Source organism: Physcomitrium patens, chromosome 4 (assembly GCF_059467195.1).
Source record: "Physcomitrium patens ecotype Gransden chromosome 4, ASM5946719v1, whole genome shotgun sequence".
NCBI classification, from domain to species: domain Eukaryota; kingdom Viridiplantae; phylum Streptophyta; class Bryopsida; order Funariales; family Funariaceae; genus Physcomitrium; species Physcomitrium patens.
In genome coordinates this window covers 8194897-8212708 of record NC_143413.1, presented here as the reverse complement: position 1 = coordinate 8212708, position 17812 = coordinate 8194897, and the positions used below count along the sequence as shown (strand labels likewise).

At 35.6% G+C, this 17812-nt stretch overlaps 2 protein-coding genes and 1 non-coding gene across 9 annotated transcripts; 1 reads left to right on the top strand and 2 right to left on the bottom strand.

The window, feature by feature from the left end:
* Window positions 1–6023: 6023 nt before the first annotated feature.
* Window positions 6024–8517, bottom strand: LOC112281113 (glycerophosphodiester phosphodiesterase GDPD2). Of its 3 annotated transcripts, none has more exons than XM_024517304.3 (3): window positions 8305–8517; window positions 6857–7757; window positions 6024–6445 (listed from the first exon to the last, which is right to left on the bottom strand). In XM_024517304.3, coding segments are annotated over exons 1-3 (1059 nt in total). In that variant the 5' UTR covers window positions 8306–8517; the 3' UTR covers window positions 6024–6288. The 3 variants fall into 3 exon arrangements, with proteins under 3 accessions (XP_024373072.1, XP_024373071.1, XP_024373070.1); XM_024517303.3 differs by lacking the exon at window positions 8305–8517 and adding an exon at window positions 7970–8278; XM_024517302.3 differs by lacking the exon at window positions 8305–8517 and adding an exon at window positions 7967–8277.
* Window positions 8518–10911: 2394 nt separating this feature from the next.
* On the bottom strand, window positions 10912–15694 carry LOC112280822 (uncharacterized). 5 transcript variants are annotated; one of them, XM_090249643.1, is made up of 9 exons: window positions 15565–15694; window positions 14508–14993; window positions 13983–14362; window positions 13748–13801; window positions 13226–13334; window positions 12614–12691; window positions 12263–12338; window positions 11855–11928; window positions 10912–11604 (listed from the first exon to the last, which is right to left on the bottom strand). In XM_090249643.1, the coding sequence occupies exons 5-9, from the start codon at window positions 13253–13255 to the stop codon at window positions 11530–11532; spliced, it is 333 nt and encodes a 110-aa protein (XP_090105769.1). In that variant the 5' UTR covers window positions 13256–13334; window positions 13748–13801; window positions 13983–14362; window positions 14508–14993; window positions 15565–15694; the 3' UTR covers window positions 10912–11529. The 5 variants fall into 5 exon arrangements, with proteins under 5 accessions (XP_090105769.1, XP_090105771.1, XP_090105770.1 ...); XM_090249645.1 differs by having other exon boundaries at window positions 14001–14362; XM_090249644.1 differs by having other exon boundaries at window positions 14034–14362.
* TRNAC-GCA (transfer RNA cysteine (anticodon GCA)) lies at window positions 14264–14335 on the top strand. The gene has a single exon. It is a non-coding gene; the product is annotated as a tRNA-Cys (tRNA).
* Window positions 15695–17812: the final 2118 nt, after the last annotated feature.

Below are 17812 nucleotides of genomic sequence, written 5' to 3'. Positions count from 1 at the left end.
GCATCGCCGAATGCATGCATGTTGTTGTTGGTGGAGGTGGTGCAGACAGATCCGGAGCAGGTCCAGGCTCATGTGAAACTCCCACGTCTCTCTCCTCCGTGAGATCGACGTTCACACTCTTGAAAAGTCTGCGGGATGGCCATGCGTGCTTGCCTAAGGAATCCACGCTCAGGTTCCCTCCTGGATTCAAGTGCTCTACTCGTTCCTAGCTCCCCCTGCTGAAAAATTCCTCATCAGAATTGAGTCTTCGGTGTGGTGAATTCGCATAGATTGCCACAGCACACATCGAAACAGTCATAACACTGGGGGTTCGAACCATGCAAGTTTACACTTACACCTCTTTCTTTGCGCCGCAAAGTGCATATATATATATATATATAGATACATATTTTCCTTTAACGTTGCTTCGACGATTCCCTTTCTCGCTCTGGATGACCGTTTCCCACTGTGTGTCGAATGTGGTCTGCGATGCGGTGAGGGGCTTAGTCTTTGGCTGGTATTGCATCCCAGAGCTCTCTCTAGTTGTGAGTCCTGCTTACTCCAATTTGGTTCTGGTCGCCCGACTGAAGACTCTACTCTCGTAGCTGCATTGTTACAAAATCCAGCAGAAGGTGACGGTCGAAATTAGATCCTGGATTTATTCATGTTTTTGTTGGAGATAAGAGCACCTAGGGTTTCAATACATAGTCGATACCAGTCTGATACTCTGGATATACAAGGATGAGCTTGATACCCGCCAATTTTCATCATGGACGGAGTATACATTAGTCACTATCTAAAGGTGAATTGTAGTTCAAACAGATTTTAGAATAAAAGATAGAGTTGAACTGATCAAACTACTCTTGTTCAAAATGTATATATTGAACTCTACAATGTAAATAAAATCACTCTCTTGGTTATGTAAATCTTACATGGTACCATGTTTAGAGAATTTCCATGTTTGGAGCTTAAAGATGAATACTTTTTTGCAAGTAATTTATTTGTAGGAGTTTACCATTGAAAAACTTACATCACCAACATATCCATGTTCATACAATAGGTGCATGTTGTCAAAAACTCAAATACATGATACGAAGGCAAAAGCAATGAAAATATTTATTTTTGTTGTATAAGACTATTTAATAGATATGGTGATAGAACACAACAATCCATCAAATGCATAGAAAACACTAAAAGTCAAATACAAAAGTAAAGCTCTTGCTATAGTATTAAATCTTAACTAGAAATTTCAAAATTTTACCTCCATAGAAGAGTTTAAGGACTATTTGTGAGATTAAAAACCAACTAGTTGTACTTGGTTAGACAATTCAAACCAAAACTCTTGTATAAATAATTCTAAATGGTTTGCATTTTTTTTTTTTTTTTTTTTGATAGTTTGGTATAAAGTTTAGTGTCCACTGATAAATTTTTAAGTTTTGAAGAAATTTTTTCAAGACTAATAATAGAGGCATACAAATTACAACTTAGAGCTAATATTAACAACAACCCTAAAAGTGAAGCATTATTAGTACAAAATTTAAAAACAAAATTTAACACAAGAATTATAAGAGACAAAGAAAGCTACATATTTTACAAAGAAAGTCATCATTTCTTGAGGGGCCAAGATATTATAAGAACTCTTCATGTTGATGGAAATACATAATTGATTTTTTGTTATGTTTGTAGGAAGCGAACTCACATGGAAAAAGATTTCAAGTTGAAGAAGTTACTACCAAATATTATTAAGCTTATAGCAAGTATTGTTGAAGCATATTAGAATTTACTTAACTTTGAACAAGAAGAAGACTTTTAAGATGTAGAAGTCAATCATATCAAAAAATTTAGAGAGAGAGAAAGAATGACTTTAATTGGTGTCTTGATAGTAGAAATTTACAACATAGGATAAGTAATAAGTTAGTGCTAAGTTACTTTAAACCAATAAGCCAATTTCACATAATAAGAGCAGTAAGTAGAAAATCACATATCAGATCTAAACAAGGAAAAAATTGCATAAAAACTAACAATAAAAAATCAAAGAAGGTAAATATTTTTTTTATATCTTTTTTTTAAAAAAAATATTCTTAATTGATTCTCTTGCAGATGAAGAAAAAAAAAATTATCTTTTCAATTGATAAATGTTGGATTATTGATCAAAAGAGAGAACATAGTGTGATCACTACTAGGTCTTGAGAACCATGTAATAGCATGTATTGGATAAACCAATCTATATTTGCAGCTAATTCAATTATTGCAGAAAAGATTAAACTACATCATAATAGATTTGGACACCTTGCTTATTCTATCTTATGCCAACTTCATATAAATAAAAAGATACAAAGCTTATTTTTTATTAAAACTACTCTTGAAGAAATTTGCAAAGACTACAATATGAATCATTAACACAAAAAGGAGTTTCAAAAAGTTAATTTTAATAAATCAAAGAAGTTACTTCAACTAAGGCATATTGACATAATTGGACCAATTTAAAAACAATCTTTAAGCAAGACCAGATACTTTGCAATTTTTAGTGATGACTTTTCTTGCAAGAGTTGGATTTACTTCCTTAAAACCAAGGAAAAAAATATTCTCCAATGTCTACATGTTCAAAATACAAGTTGAAAAAGAAATAGGTGAGAAATTATTAATGTTAAGAACAAATAAAAGAGGTGAATTTCATCTAAATCATTTCAAGAATTTTACTAAAAATATGGAATAGCAAGACAATTAACACAAGCTTTGATTTCTTAATAAAATAGAGTTTTTGAGAGGTACATTAGAACAATAGTAGAGAAAGCCAAAAACATAGCTTTATTAAAATAAACTACCTTCTAATCTATGGCTTGAAGCTATCAAAAAAACAAATTATTTAATAAATTTTTGTCCAACTAATGTCAATATTAAAAAAATACCTATGGAACTATACTACAAGAAGAAACCAAAAGTGTAATATTTAAGAATATTTGGTTGTGTTGCTTATCTACATGTGTTAAAAGAGTAGTAAATATAGCTCAATAGAAAAATAAGAAAACACATCTTCATTGGATATGATAAAAATATTAAGGCTTATTGAATCTATGATCTAATAAAAAAAAGAATAATTATTAGTAGAGATGTTGTCTTTGATGAATCAAAAGTAGGTCATTAATATCTTAGAGTGAAGAATAATGATGGAAACCTTGAAGATGTTTTCTCTACATTTATAGATAATTGAAAAGAAGATGTAATATTAATACAAGATGAAGCCAAACTTGAATAAGATGAAAATCATCACATTTATTCTAAAGACATATCTTATTGACCTCAAACTTTAATTAAAACAATGGCTACTAAATGTGTATATTGAAATAGATCATATTAACTACTTTGAAGCTATTAAGGATACTAAATAGAAAGAAGCTATCAATCAAGAATTTTATAATATTAAAAAAAATAACACATAAAAAATTTGTAACTTATCATCTAGAAAGAAAACATGAGTTTTAAGCAAGACTAAAAAATATAAGGCTTTAGTTGTAGCACAAGAATTTGAGCAACATGAGAGAAAAGAATTCTTTGACACTTTTGTTCATGTTATACACTAGAATATAATAAAAATTGTTACAACTTTAGTAGGTGTTCATCATTAGAAAATAAAAGAATACAATATAAAAACATATTTTTAAAATGAAATATGGGAAGTTTTTATATCTATATAATGAATTAATAATCCTATAGGCTGACCATATATTGGTTGCAAAGTATTTATGGTCAACTTGCATGATTTCAAAGGATATAGAAGCAACAAAAAGGTATGCAAACTAAGACAAATACCATTTGGTCTTTGGCAGTCTCCTTGAGCTTAGTATGGAAGAATTGATGAACACTTGCAAAATATAGGATTGCATAAGTCATCATTACATCATAATCTTTACATTTGATATTATAATAATAAGTGTGCATTTATCTTATTATATGTAGAAAATCTAATTATTATAAGAAACAATCAAAAAAACAATCATCAAAGTTGAAAGTAAATTTGTTATTCAAATTTGAAATGACTAAAATGAGACCAATATAAGTTTATCTTAGAGTTGAGTTTATGTGCATTAAAAATAGTATTATTCTCTATCAAAAAAGTTATATCAATATTATACTTAATAGGTTTGACATGTTGAACCATAATCTTAGTTCAACACCTATAAAAAATGAATAAAAAAACAAAAAAACACTAAATTGAAAACCAATATGGGTGACAAATTGGTTGATAATACTGAATATTGCAGGCTTGTCAAAAGTTTATTATATTTGTCAAATATGAAAAGATAAGACATTAGCTTTTTTGTAAGCTATATAAGCATATACTGTACAATGCCACAAATGTCATATTGAAAAACATGAATGCTTATTCTACACTATCTAAATGATACATCAAAGCTTAGAATGTATTATTTAAGATGAAAACTTAGAAAATTGATAGTATACATTGATGTAGAGTGGTGGAACAATGGCTCTCTGCTGCCTAAAGTAGGAAAGATGCATTGAAGTAGTAGGTAGGAGTAGGTAATAGTTACATTGCAGCCTCTTTTTAAAGCTGTGACCAGGAGTCAAAATCCTAAGAGCACCACCTCCCACTATAATTGTGTGAGTGCTCAAACATTTTCAACATAAAAAAAGATAAAAATAAAAAAATAAAATAAAATAAAATAATAAAATGATGCTAAGACAGCAGCAACTTATTGTTAAGAGGCAGCAGCAACTTGGTCTTTGAGTGCAACTATGCTGAACCTTGACATCACAACAAATGCTGACTTACACATGAAAATGTAAATAAGAAACCATAGGCAAGAGGGAATGTTGGAGAAAAGAGCACCTATGGTTTCCATCTTGATGCATGGTCGATACCAGGCTGATACTGTGGATATACAAGGATGAACTCGATACTCGCCAATTTACAACATGGACAAGGTTTACATTAATCACTATCCAAAGTTGAAGTGTAGTTCGAACAGATTTTAGAATAAAAGGTTGAGTTGAACTGATCGAACAACTCTTGTTCGAAATGTATGCATTGAACTCTACAATGTAAATAAAATCACTCTCTTGGTTATGTAAATCTTACAATTTTGGTGGAGCAAACGTGACGTAGGAATGAATGCTTCAGAATATTTTTTTCAAGTATCAAAGTAATCTCAGTTGATCTCTTTCGTCTTGACGAATAGAGGGAGAAAGCTGTCGATGCATTCACAGGCAAACAATCCATCGGTTCTGATATGATCCCCTCACAACCCTTCTCGGTTACAGAAACTCCCCTGCCCACAGATTTGAGTCACAAGAATTGTCGATGAGAGACAATGCAAGTTGACGCAGACAAGAGAGCACCTACACGTAGTTTGGTTTATGACGATGTTGGCTGGTATCCTCCAAAACAACACAAACCAGTTTGTAGAACGTCGTCATGAACGTGGTCCAGGTTCAGCTACGAACAAAGCAGGTGTAAATAACACTTACCATACTTCGACAAAGCCATTTGATAGATTTTTGCCAAAATGAAGCTTCCCACTTTACGCAGCGGAGAGCCATTGTTCCACCACATTTATCGAGACGAAGAACCGAACTCCACTGCATAAAGAAAACACCCACAGGAGAATCACAGGAACAGGAAATCTAACGAGCAAGACCGACTTCGCAGCAAAATCACGACACTATGATCAAGTTGAAAGGATCGAAGCAATCAAGATGTGCATTCCAGATGTGGATGAGTTGCACCTGGGGTATCAGAGAGTTGCTGTTTTCTGTATGAATGTGTTCGGTGCATGAGCTCCGACATTGCAAGTCCAGAGATCAGATCCAAGTTTTGTTTTCCTGTTTCCAGCACGTCTTTGTGGGTTTCCACACTTTGTAAGGATCATAGCTGGCGGCGGAAGTAGTAGAGGGAGCTCTCATTTGAAATGTAAGTGAGCGGCTGCTCTTGATCTCATCAACCTCAAAAGGACGCCTCAAAGCATCTTAAAAAATGATGAACTATTTGTGCATGGTAAATTTATATCCATCTATCTATCTATATAGAATACAAAATGAACATGAACCTTTTTTAATGGGGTTTTAGTGCATGACAGTGAGCACCCACATAATAGACAGTGTCTCAAGTTCTGAACATCCATGAACTTTCCACAATCCCACGAATCTGTGCAGTATCCACAGCTTCGATAGGTGCAGAATCCTTATTCTAGAGTGAGAATATTAACGAAAACCCTCAAAAGAATTTGCTAATATACAGCTCTAGTCAGCGAATGGAATACTATTTGTTGTTCGGGAAGTGTAGTCTGTTGATCACACCACTGCAACACCCCTCCTGGCCAGAGCGGCACCCGAGGGGGAAGCAGGTTCCTCCATTTGCTGCGCCACTCGCACCACCTCCAGCACATGGTCCACGATGACGCCGTCGATGCCCCACTCTCGCTGCTTGAGCACTGCCTCTCCAAGGTTACTGCAACAGAAAAATTAATACAATAAATATGTAAACAGAACCAGGACGCATCACGTTAATCCTCCTCCTCACCGGACCAAGCATTACATGGCCATCTCTGCACCCTTTGGATCCAAACGGGAGCATTGTTCATGAGGAATTTGTAGTGTCCAACATTTGGTTCCTTTCGCACTATTCAATACGATATAATGAATCAGAGATACATTGGATGTCATTCCAAAGCGTCATGTAAGAACAAATCATGAGATTAATTCTTCATTCAAAAGCTACCACCAGTAAAAAAAACAAAAAAAACAAAAAAAAAAACAAAAAAACAAAAAACAAAAAACAAAAAAAACAAAACATAACACAACACAACACACAAAATACAAAACACAAAACAAAACGAAACAAAACAAAAATTAGACTTACTTCAATTCGCCATATGTGAAGAAGTAAAGTCCTGCAGCTTTCACAAGCGCCACCGACGCCGGCCGGTGCAGCACAGCCTTGACCTCACTCACAATCCCTTGCAGATTTCCCTCGCGGCATATTTCAATGGCTGCTTCGATTGAGTTTTTTCTGGGATCTTGATAGGTGTAGGTACCACCGTCAGTTAGAAAAAACACCGGGTAGAGGGTCTTCTTTCGGACTATTTGGACAGCGTCAGGGTGGAAGCTGGAGAAGTAGATCACTCTGCCATTTGCGTACTGGCGCACATCATCCAGGACGGCATCGATCACCCGGTGGAGCTCGGCATCGGCTGTTATGCCATAGTCGTCGAATTTGAGCTCGATGTTGAATCCCACGGTGGGTTCCACTTGGGTAAATGCTTCCTCGAGCGTGCATAAGTGGTCCTCTATGTCGGCGGTCCAAACGTGGGTCGAACCGTCGGAAGCTCTGGAATAGAGGAGTTGGCCCATGGTGAAATCCTTTTGAGGTCCAATGGCGCGGAATTCTGTAAGCGTAAGATCGCTAATGTGGCTTGAGGTGTTTCCTTCGGTTATGATCTCGTCGTCGTGGAAGATGATAGGGACGCCGTCCTTAGTTACCTGGACGTCGAACTCGACGAACTGAGCGCCATTTCGGGCGGCCAAGTTGAATGATGTGATGGTGTTCTCTCGAACTGAGGGTCGAGACTCGGGGATGACACCATGAGGAAAGGTTCTATTCAGGCCACAACCGCGGTGACCGACCACCACCAGCATTGAGTTGGCTCCATTTGTCCTATCGTCAGATTCAACGGGACCAATGACCTCAGAGGCGTTGAAGGCAGTTTCCAGTGCCGAGCGCTGGCTATGGCGATCCTGGACAGGCAATGCAACCTCCGACACTGCAGCGAGAAATCAAAACATGTGTCAGAAATGTAAGTTATGCTCAACCCATGCGGCAAAAAACCCTCAGTCCACCCTTTCAATAATATTTCGGCAATGTAGGGGACTGGAGCAAGCTAAGTCGATGTCTCTCCTATACTACACACAAACAGCGTCATCGCAGCAATGAAACATTAACTAGCTCTGAAGCTCTTGAACCCAAACTCACCACCTTCACAGGCAAACATCGCAATCGAGCACGCCAACCTCACCATCCCGCTTCGATTCTGAAGCTTCTCCCCTCACCGCAACACTCGCACTTCCTCCTCCACACACACACACACAAAACAAACAAACAAACAAAACAAAACAAAACAAAACAAAAAAAAAAAAAAAAAAAAAAAAAAAAAACTTCTTGACTCAGCAACAGAAACACGCTAATCCACAACTCCACGACCACAACGTCAATGATCCCGGGTTGATCATCAACATCGCACTGATGATCAGAAAAACCAACTCTACCAACCCGTCTGTAAAATTCAACGGGGGGGTGGGGGTGTACAGAACTGAAAGATCGATGAACTCCGGCGATCGGACACGGCGATCAAGCAATGCAAATGAGAAAAGCCTGTTGAGAGATTTGTAGCCAGGCCCAGCTTGTGATCCAAGCGTGTCCTGGTTCCATCGCAGCTGCTGCAATGCTTTCCCCACGAGGTAATCCAAACGGCAGCTGCACTCACCGCATCACGGAATCTCCACCCATTTAGACTCCGAGCTTCCACCGAATCTTCCCCCTCAAGTTCAGGCCTTGGGTGGCGCGGGGCCGTTACGACGCTACACCGACTTCCACAATCGTCCGTGTGAACGCGAACTAGTTAAAAGTTTTCCATTTTATTCATCCATATAACCTTATTCATCCTCATTCGCCAACGTGGCATTTTGTCGCCTTTTGCTTTTGTCTATTACTGTCTCATCGCGATCTGACGTGTCGGTGTAGCTGATTACGTGGAGCCAGCAGTTGGGAGTGACCATGCAAGCCATGTTGGATGTAATTCCGGGGTTTGGATAGATGAATTAGGGCTACTCCACCCTTGGAGATAAGGGTGTTTTTTTTTCATGTTTTGTGAATGGGACCGTTCTTTAATTTTTATTTTATTTTATTTCATTTCATTGAGGGTGCTGTATTTTCCAATTAGAGGTTAGATGGGTGCGCATTGCATGTTGTTAAAATGTTGTCTGTGTGGGAGAATAAAGAAACAATTTTACAGTTCTCCATGCTTGGAACACCTGTAGAGGGGTGATTATTAATTTCAGAAAAACCAATTCACCACCTTGGCATCATTATTATTATTATTATTATCAAACTTTGATCAAGCAAAACCAACATCACGCACCATTTCTTCTCACAATAATGTTGATAATAAAAAAAATAATAATAAAGACAAGACCCAAATCCAAGAAATTATAAAACTTCATCCTGTGGGATGTTTTTCATGCTCCACATTCTAGTATTATTGTTCAACAAGTAAACATGGATTTAGGACTTTCCTTGTGTGGAATGGGTCATTCATTTAGCAAAGAGTGAGGTTGAGCACCCCCCTTCGCAAAATAAATATTGTACTAGTAGAGAAATGAACTATTGGGTATGGTACATCATGAAGAGGGAGGCCATGCTTCTTTGGTGATCCCTGGCATTAAGGCCACTTTTTGGTAGTATTCACAAGGAGAGCATGCTTCTCCTTGTGAATATGTTTAAAATCCCAAGCCACTCTTTGGATCACACTATTAGGGCTCTTTGCTACCTAAGCGCATTCTCATACATTGCTTGTGCTTGAAGCTATATACATTTCTTCTAATTGTCTTCTTTATCCTTCTTTTCCTTTGTGCTTTCTTATGTAAGAAGTTTGTTAGATTTGATGTTAGGGGTACTACTCAAAGCTATGGTGAGATGGAATAAGGTGAAAATATGGAGATTATTATAAGAGCCATAAGTTGAAACAAGTTTAGGTGGAATCTTACTTGGTTAGAATGGAGGGTTGTTTTTGCCTCAACAATGATCTATTTTGAAATATGGACTTTGCTTCTAGTTTTTTTTGTAAAATTATTTATAATATACTTATCTACTTAATCTACTTATCTACTTAATCATACATCATTTTTGTGATTGATTATATTTGTTTGATATTATTTCCAAAGGATAACCAATTTATTCTAGATCTTTCATTCTTAACAACAAGATTAATTTCCTTGACCTCTAATTAATTTCTTTTAAATAAAACTGATTCAGAATAAGTAATTTGAAAAATAAAAATAAAAAATCTAATTGTAATAAACATTTCATCAACTATAAAATAAAATACCATTTTATGTCATTATTTTTCCCATGAAAATTTCAACTTTGTTCACTTTACTGTGAAAATTAATGCTATCAGTATTTTGTGGTCATTTGGAGGTCCAAATCTTCAATAAGATGATAATAGTAAGCATTTTTAATTTTACAATTTATGATTAATTTTTTTGGATCATATGAAGAGTGTTTTCATTCATGATTAGAGTTGAAGTGAGAAACACCTCATGGAGTTTGAGTCATGGAAACAAGGTTTGAGTTTGATGCTCAATGCTGTACAATAAGACTAAAATAACTGATAACTGTAATAGTTACAACTTCTGAAACAGATGATAAACAAAGAAATAAATATAATAAACTTGAAAATATTTTGATTATGTCTCATGGCATAAATTGTTCATAGGAATAAAAGGAAACCAAAGTGCATGACTATTTAAGTATATTTCAAACATGAATATAGAGTAGTATATCAAATTACAAATTTAATAACAAATAAAGATAACTGCTGGGAGTTAAAAAGGCATGTGTGCATAGCATACAGCTATCAAATTCCCAGAATCAGATTCTATTGGAAAGAAATGGTATATCTATATCTATATATATATATATATATATATATGTTTTTATTACACGAAATTCGAGATGGTGAACTAAATTAGTCCTTGTAAAAATACAAAAATAGATAAATGGCAAAAGCATCCAGAAGTTATATTCACATGAAATAACAAAACGCATGTGATTTTCTTTTGTGTTCAATCAATCCACGTTTTCTCACGTTTAAACAATGTTGGAACAAAGACAGGTCTCAACTTTGGCAGATAATCATATCTTCTAATAAATGAGACACAAAATTGTTACTCCAGATCTCCTCTTTTCATGTGGAATACAAGTGCATGATTGAACTGATCAAAAGCAACGATGTCACCGCTTTCATCACCGACTATCACTTCTGCCAGAGAATTCATTTTAAAAGCAGCACAATGCTAGATTGTTACTTCTAAAATGATCAAGCTACGGTACTGAAGGCTGCTGGTGGCACCCTAACCTCAAGACAATACAGCATCTACAAAAGTTGTGAACACGATATACCGCGTCACTGTTGACATTGGTGTGGGCATTCCTAGTTCTGATCGAACTCAAGTGACGAACCCACTCCAATCATCTTCACTCCACTAGTAAATCGAAGAAAAATCAAGCTGGTACAGACCACGGCCTATTACAACAGTACGTCAAAGTCAATTGAGACGCTGAGATGCCCCAGCAAGTTGGAATCAACGACTAAAATGCCGCCTCTGTTCTATGTCATATAACTATGGTTGTTGAGAAGGTTCCAGTGAGCCAATTCCATTACTGCTTTCTTTGCTCCGTCATCTACACATGCAAGCGTAAAGAAGAAAAGCTTTCAACTTCAAATCTCCTGTCGGGCATTGATTAGCCAATCAGAATCACAAGTGTATGCGGCTGCCGATACCCAGCCCATTGCAGGTCAATATTAAGCTTTTAAAACGCTTGAGGTAATCCTGCAATTACCACAAGACATAACCCAATTGTCACTTTTATTGATTTGACCTATAATGATCATCTAAGAAAGGATCTAAGAAGAGCAACACAAGTTCTGAGTACTTAAGTCTCAGACCAACCAGGTCTGCCTAACGGTATTAGACCTGCGGCTCTTTATAAAATCTAATCCAACAGCCCGCATTACCAAAAACCTACACCCAGCGTGATCAACATAGTGAGAGAGCAACTCCTGGTAACATAATCACTCACAGTGTAGTTGTAATCCTGAAGGCCGTAGTTGCCATGCATATCGTACTCGTGCCGCATACATGGGTTGCTTAAGACTGTTCTCCACAAACCAAAACGACATGAAACTGTTGATTAGGTTTTGGTTTTATCAAGTGCAATGGCCTACGTACATTGGTTTTCTGACAATAATCCAGTGATACCAGGACCTTACATTGCAATAGAGATTTCTATATAGTGTCCAGTACACCTAGCACATAGAACTTAATTCTCGAAAGCATCAAAGATATGCGGCTTCAGACGCTAAATTCAAGTTTTATGAGGAGTTTACTTGGCATTTTTTTCTTCATAACCTACTACAAGTGATTTGAAGCTTTAGCAAAGCACTGCAACTCGAAAGACCATCACATGAAAAAGCCCAAAAAGCCTAACCTCGGTATGCTTCATTGATCTCCTGAAACTTAAGAGTCGCCGCAGTTGCACCATTGTGCTTATCGGGGTGCCATTTCTGCAAGGTATAAGAGTCAAGGTGAGAAATACACGGTGCTTATAACGATCAGATACATAACAAATCATTTCATAAAATCACCAGAAAAGTGTTGTTTGATACAACCCCTCACTCAGTACGCAGCAAATGTTCATCTTCTCTACGTGTATATAAGCAGATACCCGTGATGAATCAAACAAGCGATCAGATATTGCGATAAAAGTATGCAGTATCCAACACAGGACATCCGAAACTCCTTAGACAAATACAGCATGCATCAGTGTTCATTCACAAACCAGAGCGAGGCGCAGATAGCTAGTACGAATTGAATCAATCGACGCATCATAATCCACGCCAAGCACTTTGTAATGATCCTGAACCAACATCAGATACAGAACATTAAAGACGTGAATTCACAAATGAAAAAAATTCAGAGGTACGCCGGAATTTAAAGATCCCAAAACTCCATGAGGTGATTCACATTTGCAAGAATATAATATGAGAGGGATTAGTTTTCAGAGGGATCCCAATAAATGCAGGTTTTGACGGTACAGCAGATCACCACATGGGTAAGCTGATAGCCCAAACTTGAAGCTTGCAAGCAGTTCATGTCTAATATGACGCTCTTCGCTAACAAAAGGTGAGTCCCACAATCTACAGCAACAATCTCACCCCTAAACATATTTAAACGTATTCAGATGCGACCAGGTGAGCTCTGTGAGTAAAGGTAATTTCAGCGGTGGGCTCAAAGAGCACCAAACTACGAGAGAAACGTCAAGAATGCGACCAATTTTTCCCTCCCACAAACAAAAAAGACCCATCTCAGAGTTAGACTGCCAATTAAGCACTAAAAGGAGCAAAGTATCACGGAACATGTCCCGACACAGATAGCATACGGGTCACGATACCTGGTGCAGTCGAGTATTTGGGCTCTGCATCCTGTTCTCTCACGCCAAACTCACAATAGCCATCACACACAGACCACATCTAAAGCAATCCGCCAATCTTATTCGCTACCTGAGACATCCAGATAACCATTACAACTTCGTTTTAGCTCTGCAACACAAACATTTAAGCAATTGCCTATCTCCAAGTCAGCTCTGTCTACTGCCAACGATTGTTGAGCACAAGCCTCAAAACACAATTTCGAGAATCAATACTCGAATTCTTGCGTGATAGACCACAGCTACTGCAGTCGACACATTTTCCGAATCAATCCTGTCGCCAGCATATCGACAAACTCAAATTACTCTACACATCCCAACCACTGCAATAACATTTTGCCGCAGGCACAGCTATCCGAATTCCGCTAGCTCGAGTTCCAATACCTCACAAATTCGAAACAAAAACACCGCTACATCTCCCTAAACAGCACAATCCCCACATCACCCAATCACATGCACCCATTAAAAAGCTACTTTGAAGCATACCTCCATCTCCATCACTTCCCAAAACCACCAAAACCTTCCCCGAATTACTCCAACCTGCTCAAAACATAAACCGATTACCGCCAACCTATCACTCCACTACGAATCGAACAGAACACTGCTCTTTGAACTCCCGCAAGAACTAAGTGGTTACAAGACGCAGAACAAAAGGAATCACTTCCGCACTAGTGAGTACAGAGACATGGGCACAAAAAGAAAACCCTAATTTGGGACCAACATGAGGTTGATGTAACACCACGGCCTGGGCGATCACGGACAATTCAAAAACCTTCACAATTAGCAGATTCTTCCCGATAGATTCAGAGAGTTGAAAACATGGATGGATATTCTGGGCTCGGTGACGTCAGAACCATGAACCAGTCTCCACAGAGTTCAGATCTGCTTCTGTCGCCAACACCGTTGAAACTGTCTTATACAGCGATACTGTCTTGATTAGTCTAATTATATATTTGTTATCGTTTGTCTAAGACATCTAAGGAAATTCCGAGGTGATTCGCAGGAGATATAGCTCAGTGGTAGAGCAATCGGCTGCAGTCCGATAGGTCGGTGGTTCAATCCCGCCTGTCTCCTAGATGGGTGTCCAGTGAAATGTGTAGCCTACACGTGATGACACATGCAGATAACTCCTTCTTTTAGCATGTCTCATTTTGATAAAATAGCCATCTCAAACACCTTGCACTGTAACTCCCAACGATCATAGTAGCCTGGATAATGACGTCTCAACATGTAGAATGAATAGTACCTCGCAATCCCTTTGGCCACGTTCGTTTGTTTCGCGTATCGCCTCTCTTGTTAGAGATGTCGTTAACTGTGCGATTGATGTAGCTCCCCTCATCACCGCCTGATAAACCACACACAAAACTGCAAACACCTCGTCTTTGCAGTCATCTCTACAACTCGCCTTTCCCACCAAAAGCTCCGCAGAACGTTGGACCAAAGATTATGGGTCCCATGGAACTTATCGACCTGTGCTCCACAAACTGTATTTGACGCTGAAGTGCGGTCACATCACTGGGTACCCCGGCCAAGTGAAGTGCAGGCTGTCGGCCGCCCATAAGTACTCTTGCCCAAGGGTAACAGGCGACTTCAATCGTGACCACGAAGGCCCTTGATATGAATCCAAGGCGACGGCGGGGTAGACGATGGAAGGAAGCACTGCTTTTCAATCTGGAGATGGAGGGTCCTCGACAAGATGGAGGGTCCTCGACAAGGGTGTTTCGTCTTGTCTCTGAATAGATTTCAAAACGAGGTTGTATTAGAAATCAGAAATCACACAATTAATAGATAACCAATCTGTGGTAATGCCAACACTGAAAAGATACTATCGAGGAGTCACAACCCTTTGTGGTTCATCTTCTTCGACAAGATAAAAATAGAAACACAACACAATGTAAAATCACTCTCTTATTCATAATAAAAATAAAAAATTAATTTTAGAATTACACTCCTAATTTCAATAGGGTATCCAACCTTAGAAAATTATAGAAAATTAAAAAAAAATGAAGCCTAGAAGACGAAGGGATGTATGAAAGACATTTTTGATAGAAATTGGGGCATGAATAGACCCTCCCTCATAAAGATGGCTTCAAACAACATCAATACCAATGAATGGCCAAAATTTGATGGCTCTTTGTACACAATGTAGAGGCAAATAATCAAGATGAAATTAGAAATGGAAGAATTGTGAGAGATGGTATGTGGAAAAGAAAGTAAATCTAAACCAATAATAGAAGAAATCACATCAACAATAACAAACCAAGTAGCAATATTTACATTGAAGAAAAAATATCATACTGCACCTGGAGCAATTTATGATTGTATAGATAATTCCATCTTTGTATTTGTAGGAGTATGCAAAACTAGCAATGAAGCAAGATTAGCTTCAAATATCACCTTCTGTTACTTAGCATTTTTAGAAGAGAATCCCACCTACACCATATCTTAGTTAGAAGAGTGTATTAGAAATCAAAAATCATACATTCAACAAATAATCAATTTTCAAGGACAAGAACTCAAAAAAGATATGTAAACAAATAAAAAATGAATAAAAGAGATGATAAAGTAGAAATAAGAAAGTAAATATATTTAACCAAAAATTAGAATGGCTATTGTCAAAAATTAAAAAACTATAGATTTTTAAAACTAGACTAGAAACAAAAAAGGAGTTGATAAAAGTGAAAGCTTCACTCTTACCTCTATATATACCATCTACCTAAGAGCTATGCAGCAACGTTTTATAGGATCTCCAATACATGTCTAATTGCAAGACACTTGTCTTAACTTGTAAGACAAGTTTCTTATAAGTGCACCACATCATTAACTTGTACCACAAGCTATCAATAAGTGTGACATGTGGCTAACTTATTGGCTAAGTTTTTAACCTATCAATCACCTATACACATGTATAAAGGTGAAACCACTTCTGTAAACCTTTTAGGAAGCTTTTCCATAAGATGTTGTAAAATTAACTTACTTCTACGTATTCATATTATTTAGATAATTATAGGTATATCCATAACATCAATTTGTATTAATGTCAATGCTAAAAAGATACTATTGAGGAATCACAATTCTTTGTGGTTCACCTCCTTCACCAAAATAAAATAAAAATTCAATATAATATAAAATCACTTCTATGTCTAGAATAAAAGTAACAACTCAATGTTAGAATTACACTCTTAATTCCAATAGGTTAATCTTGTCAATTCTAGTACATGTGTTGTAGTGTAATGCTTCAAGATGTTGCATTGAGATAGCCAAAATCGAAGACATTAAGCTTGCGATGTGAGAAAATTGCAATAGTGGCAATAGATGTAAGCTTAGTGGATGCCCTCTCAATTCTTTTGATAGCTTATCAAAAAACCATGAAGTCCTTTTGATATGTCTGTATACAATTGTAAAAAGGACAAACAATTAAAAAATAAATAAATAAATAAATTTCTAATTATATATATATATATATATATATATATATACATAATTTATTTATTTTTGTCAAACTATACTTCTAGGTTACAATTCTTATCAAAATTATGCTAATCATGCAAAGATTCAAGACCTATATTGTTGAAATATTCTTTGATATATTTTATTATTTATTAATATATTAGAGATATATTTAAAAAATAATTTATGTTCATTTTATGTAATAATGAAAAAAAAAAAAATACAACTTCTTTCTTGCTTCTAGTCTAGTTTTAATTATAAATTAAGTCTAATGCAAAATTAGTTCTAGAGCTTGCTATATTGATTATTCTCACTTTTGCTGATTATATTACAAAAATTTACCTTTTTACTATTTAGGATTTTTTTCTTTCTACTTCATTTCTGATTTTTTTTAAAATGTGTTTAGAAGTATTATGTTTGATTAAAAAAATCAACAAAAAAAACTATCAAGTTAAAAATTTTCACATATTTATATTAAATTTTAATTTTTTTCTAAATTGACTCTTTTATTTTGAATTTTTTCTTATAAAAATATATCATATTTCAAATATTAGAATTGAAATATTAATATAAAAAAATTAATTTTATAGTAGAACAAAAAAATCCTCTGATTTTTAAATCTTAAATATCTATATTTATATATAATCTTTTTAACAATTTTACTTATTATAAGATTTTTTTGATAGATTTAAATGAATGTATATATGTATGTATATATGTATGTATATATATAATACCATATAATATCATACATGTATATATATATAAGGTATTATTATAAAATAAAAGTAAATAAATTATTTTTTATTTTAAAGAATTAAAAAATGACATTATGTGTAATTTTAATCAAATACATATAAAACATATGTATTTGTATGTATATGTATATATATATATATATATATATATATATTATTATATTTTTGATAAATAAATAAATAGAGATTTTAACAAGCTTCTCTCTTACAAATATATAAAAATTTAAGATAAATAGAATTATAGTATCAACTTATAAAAATATTTTTTTAATAAATTATGCATTCTTTTGGTCTTATCTTGTATTAAGACATTTTTTAATGAGAAAAAAATTACTAATAGTTT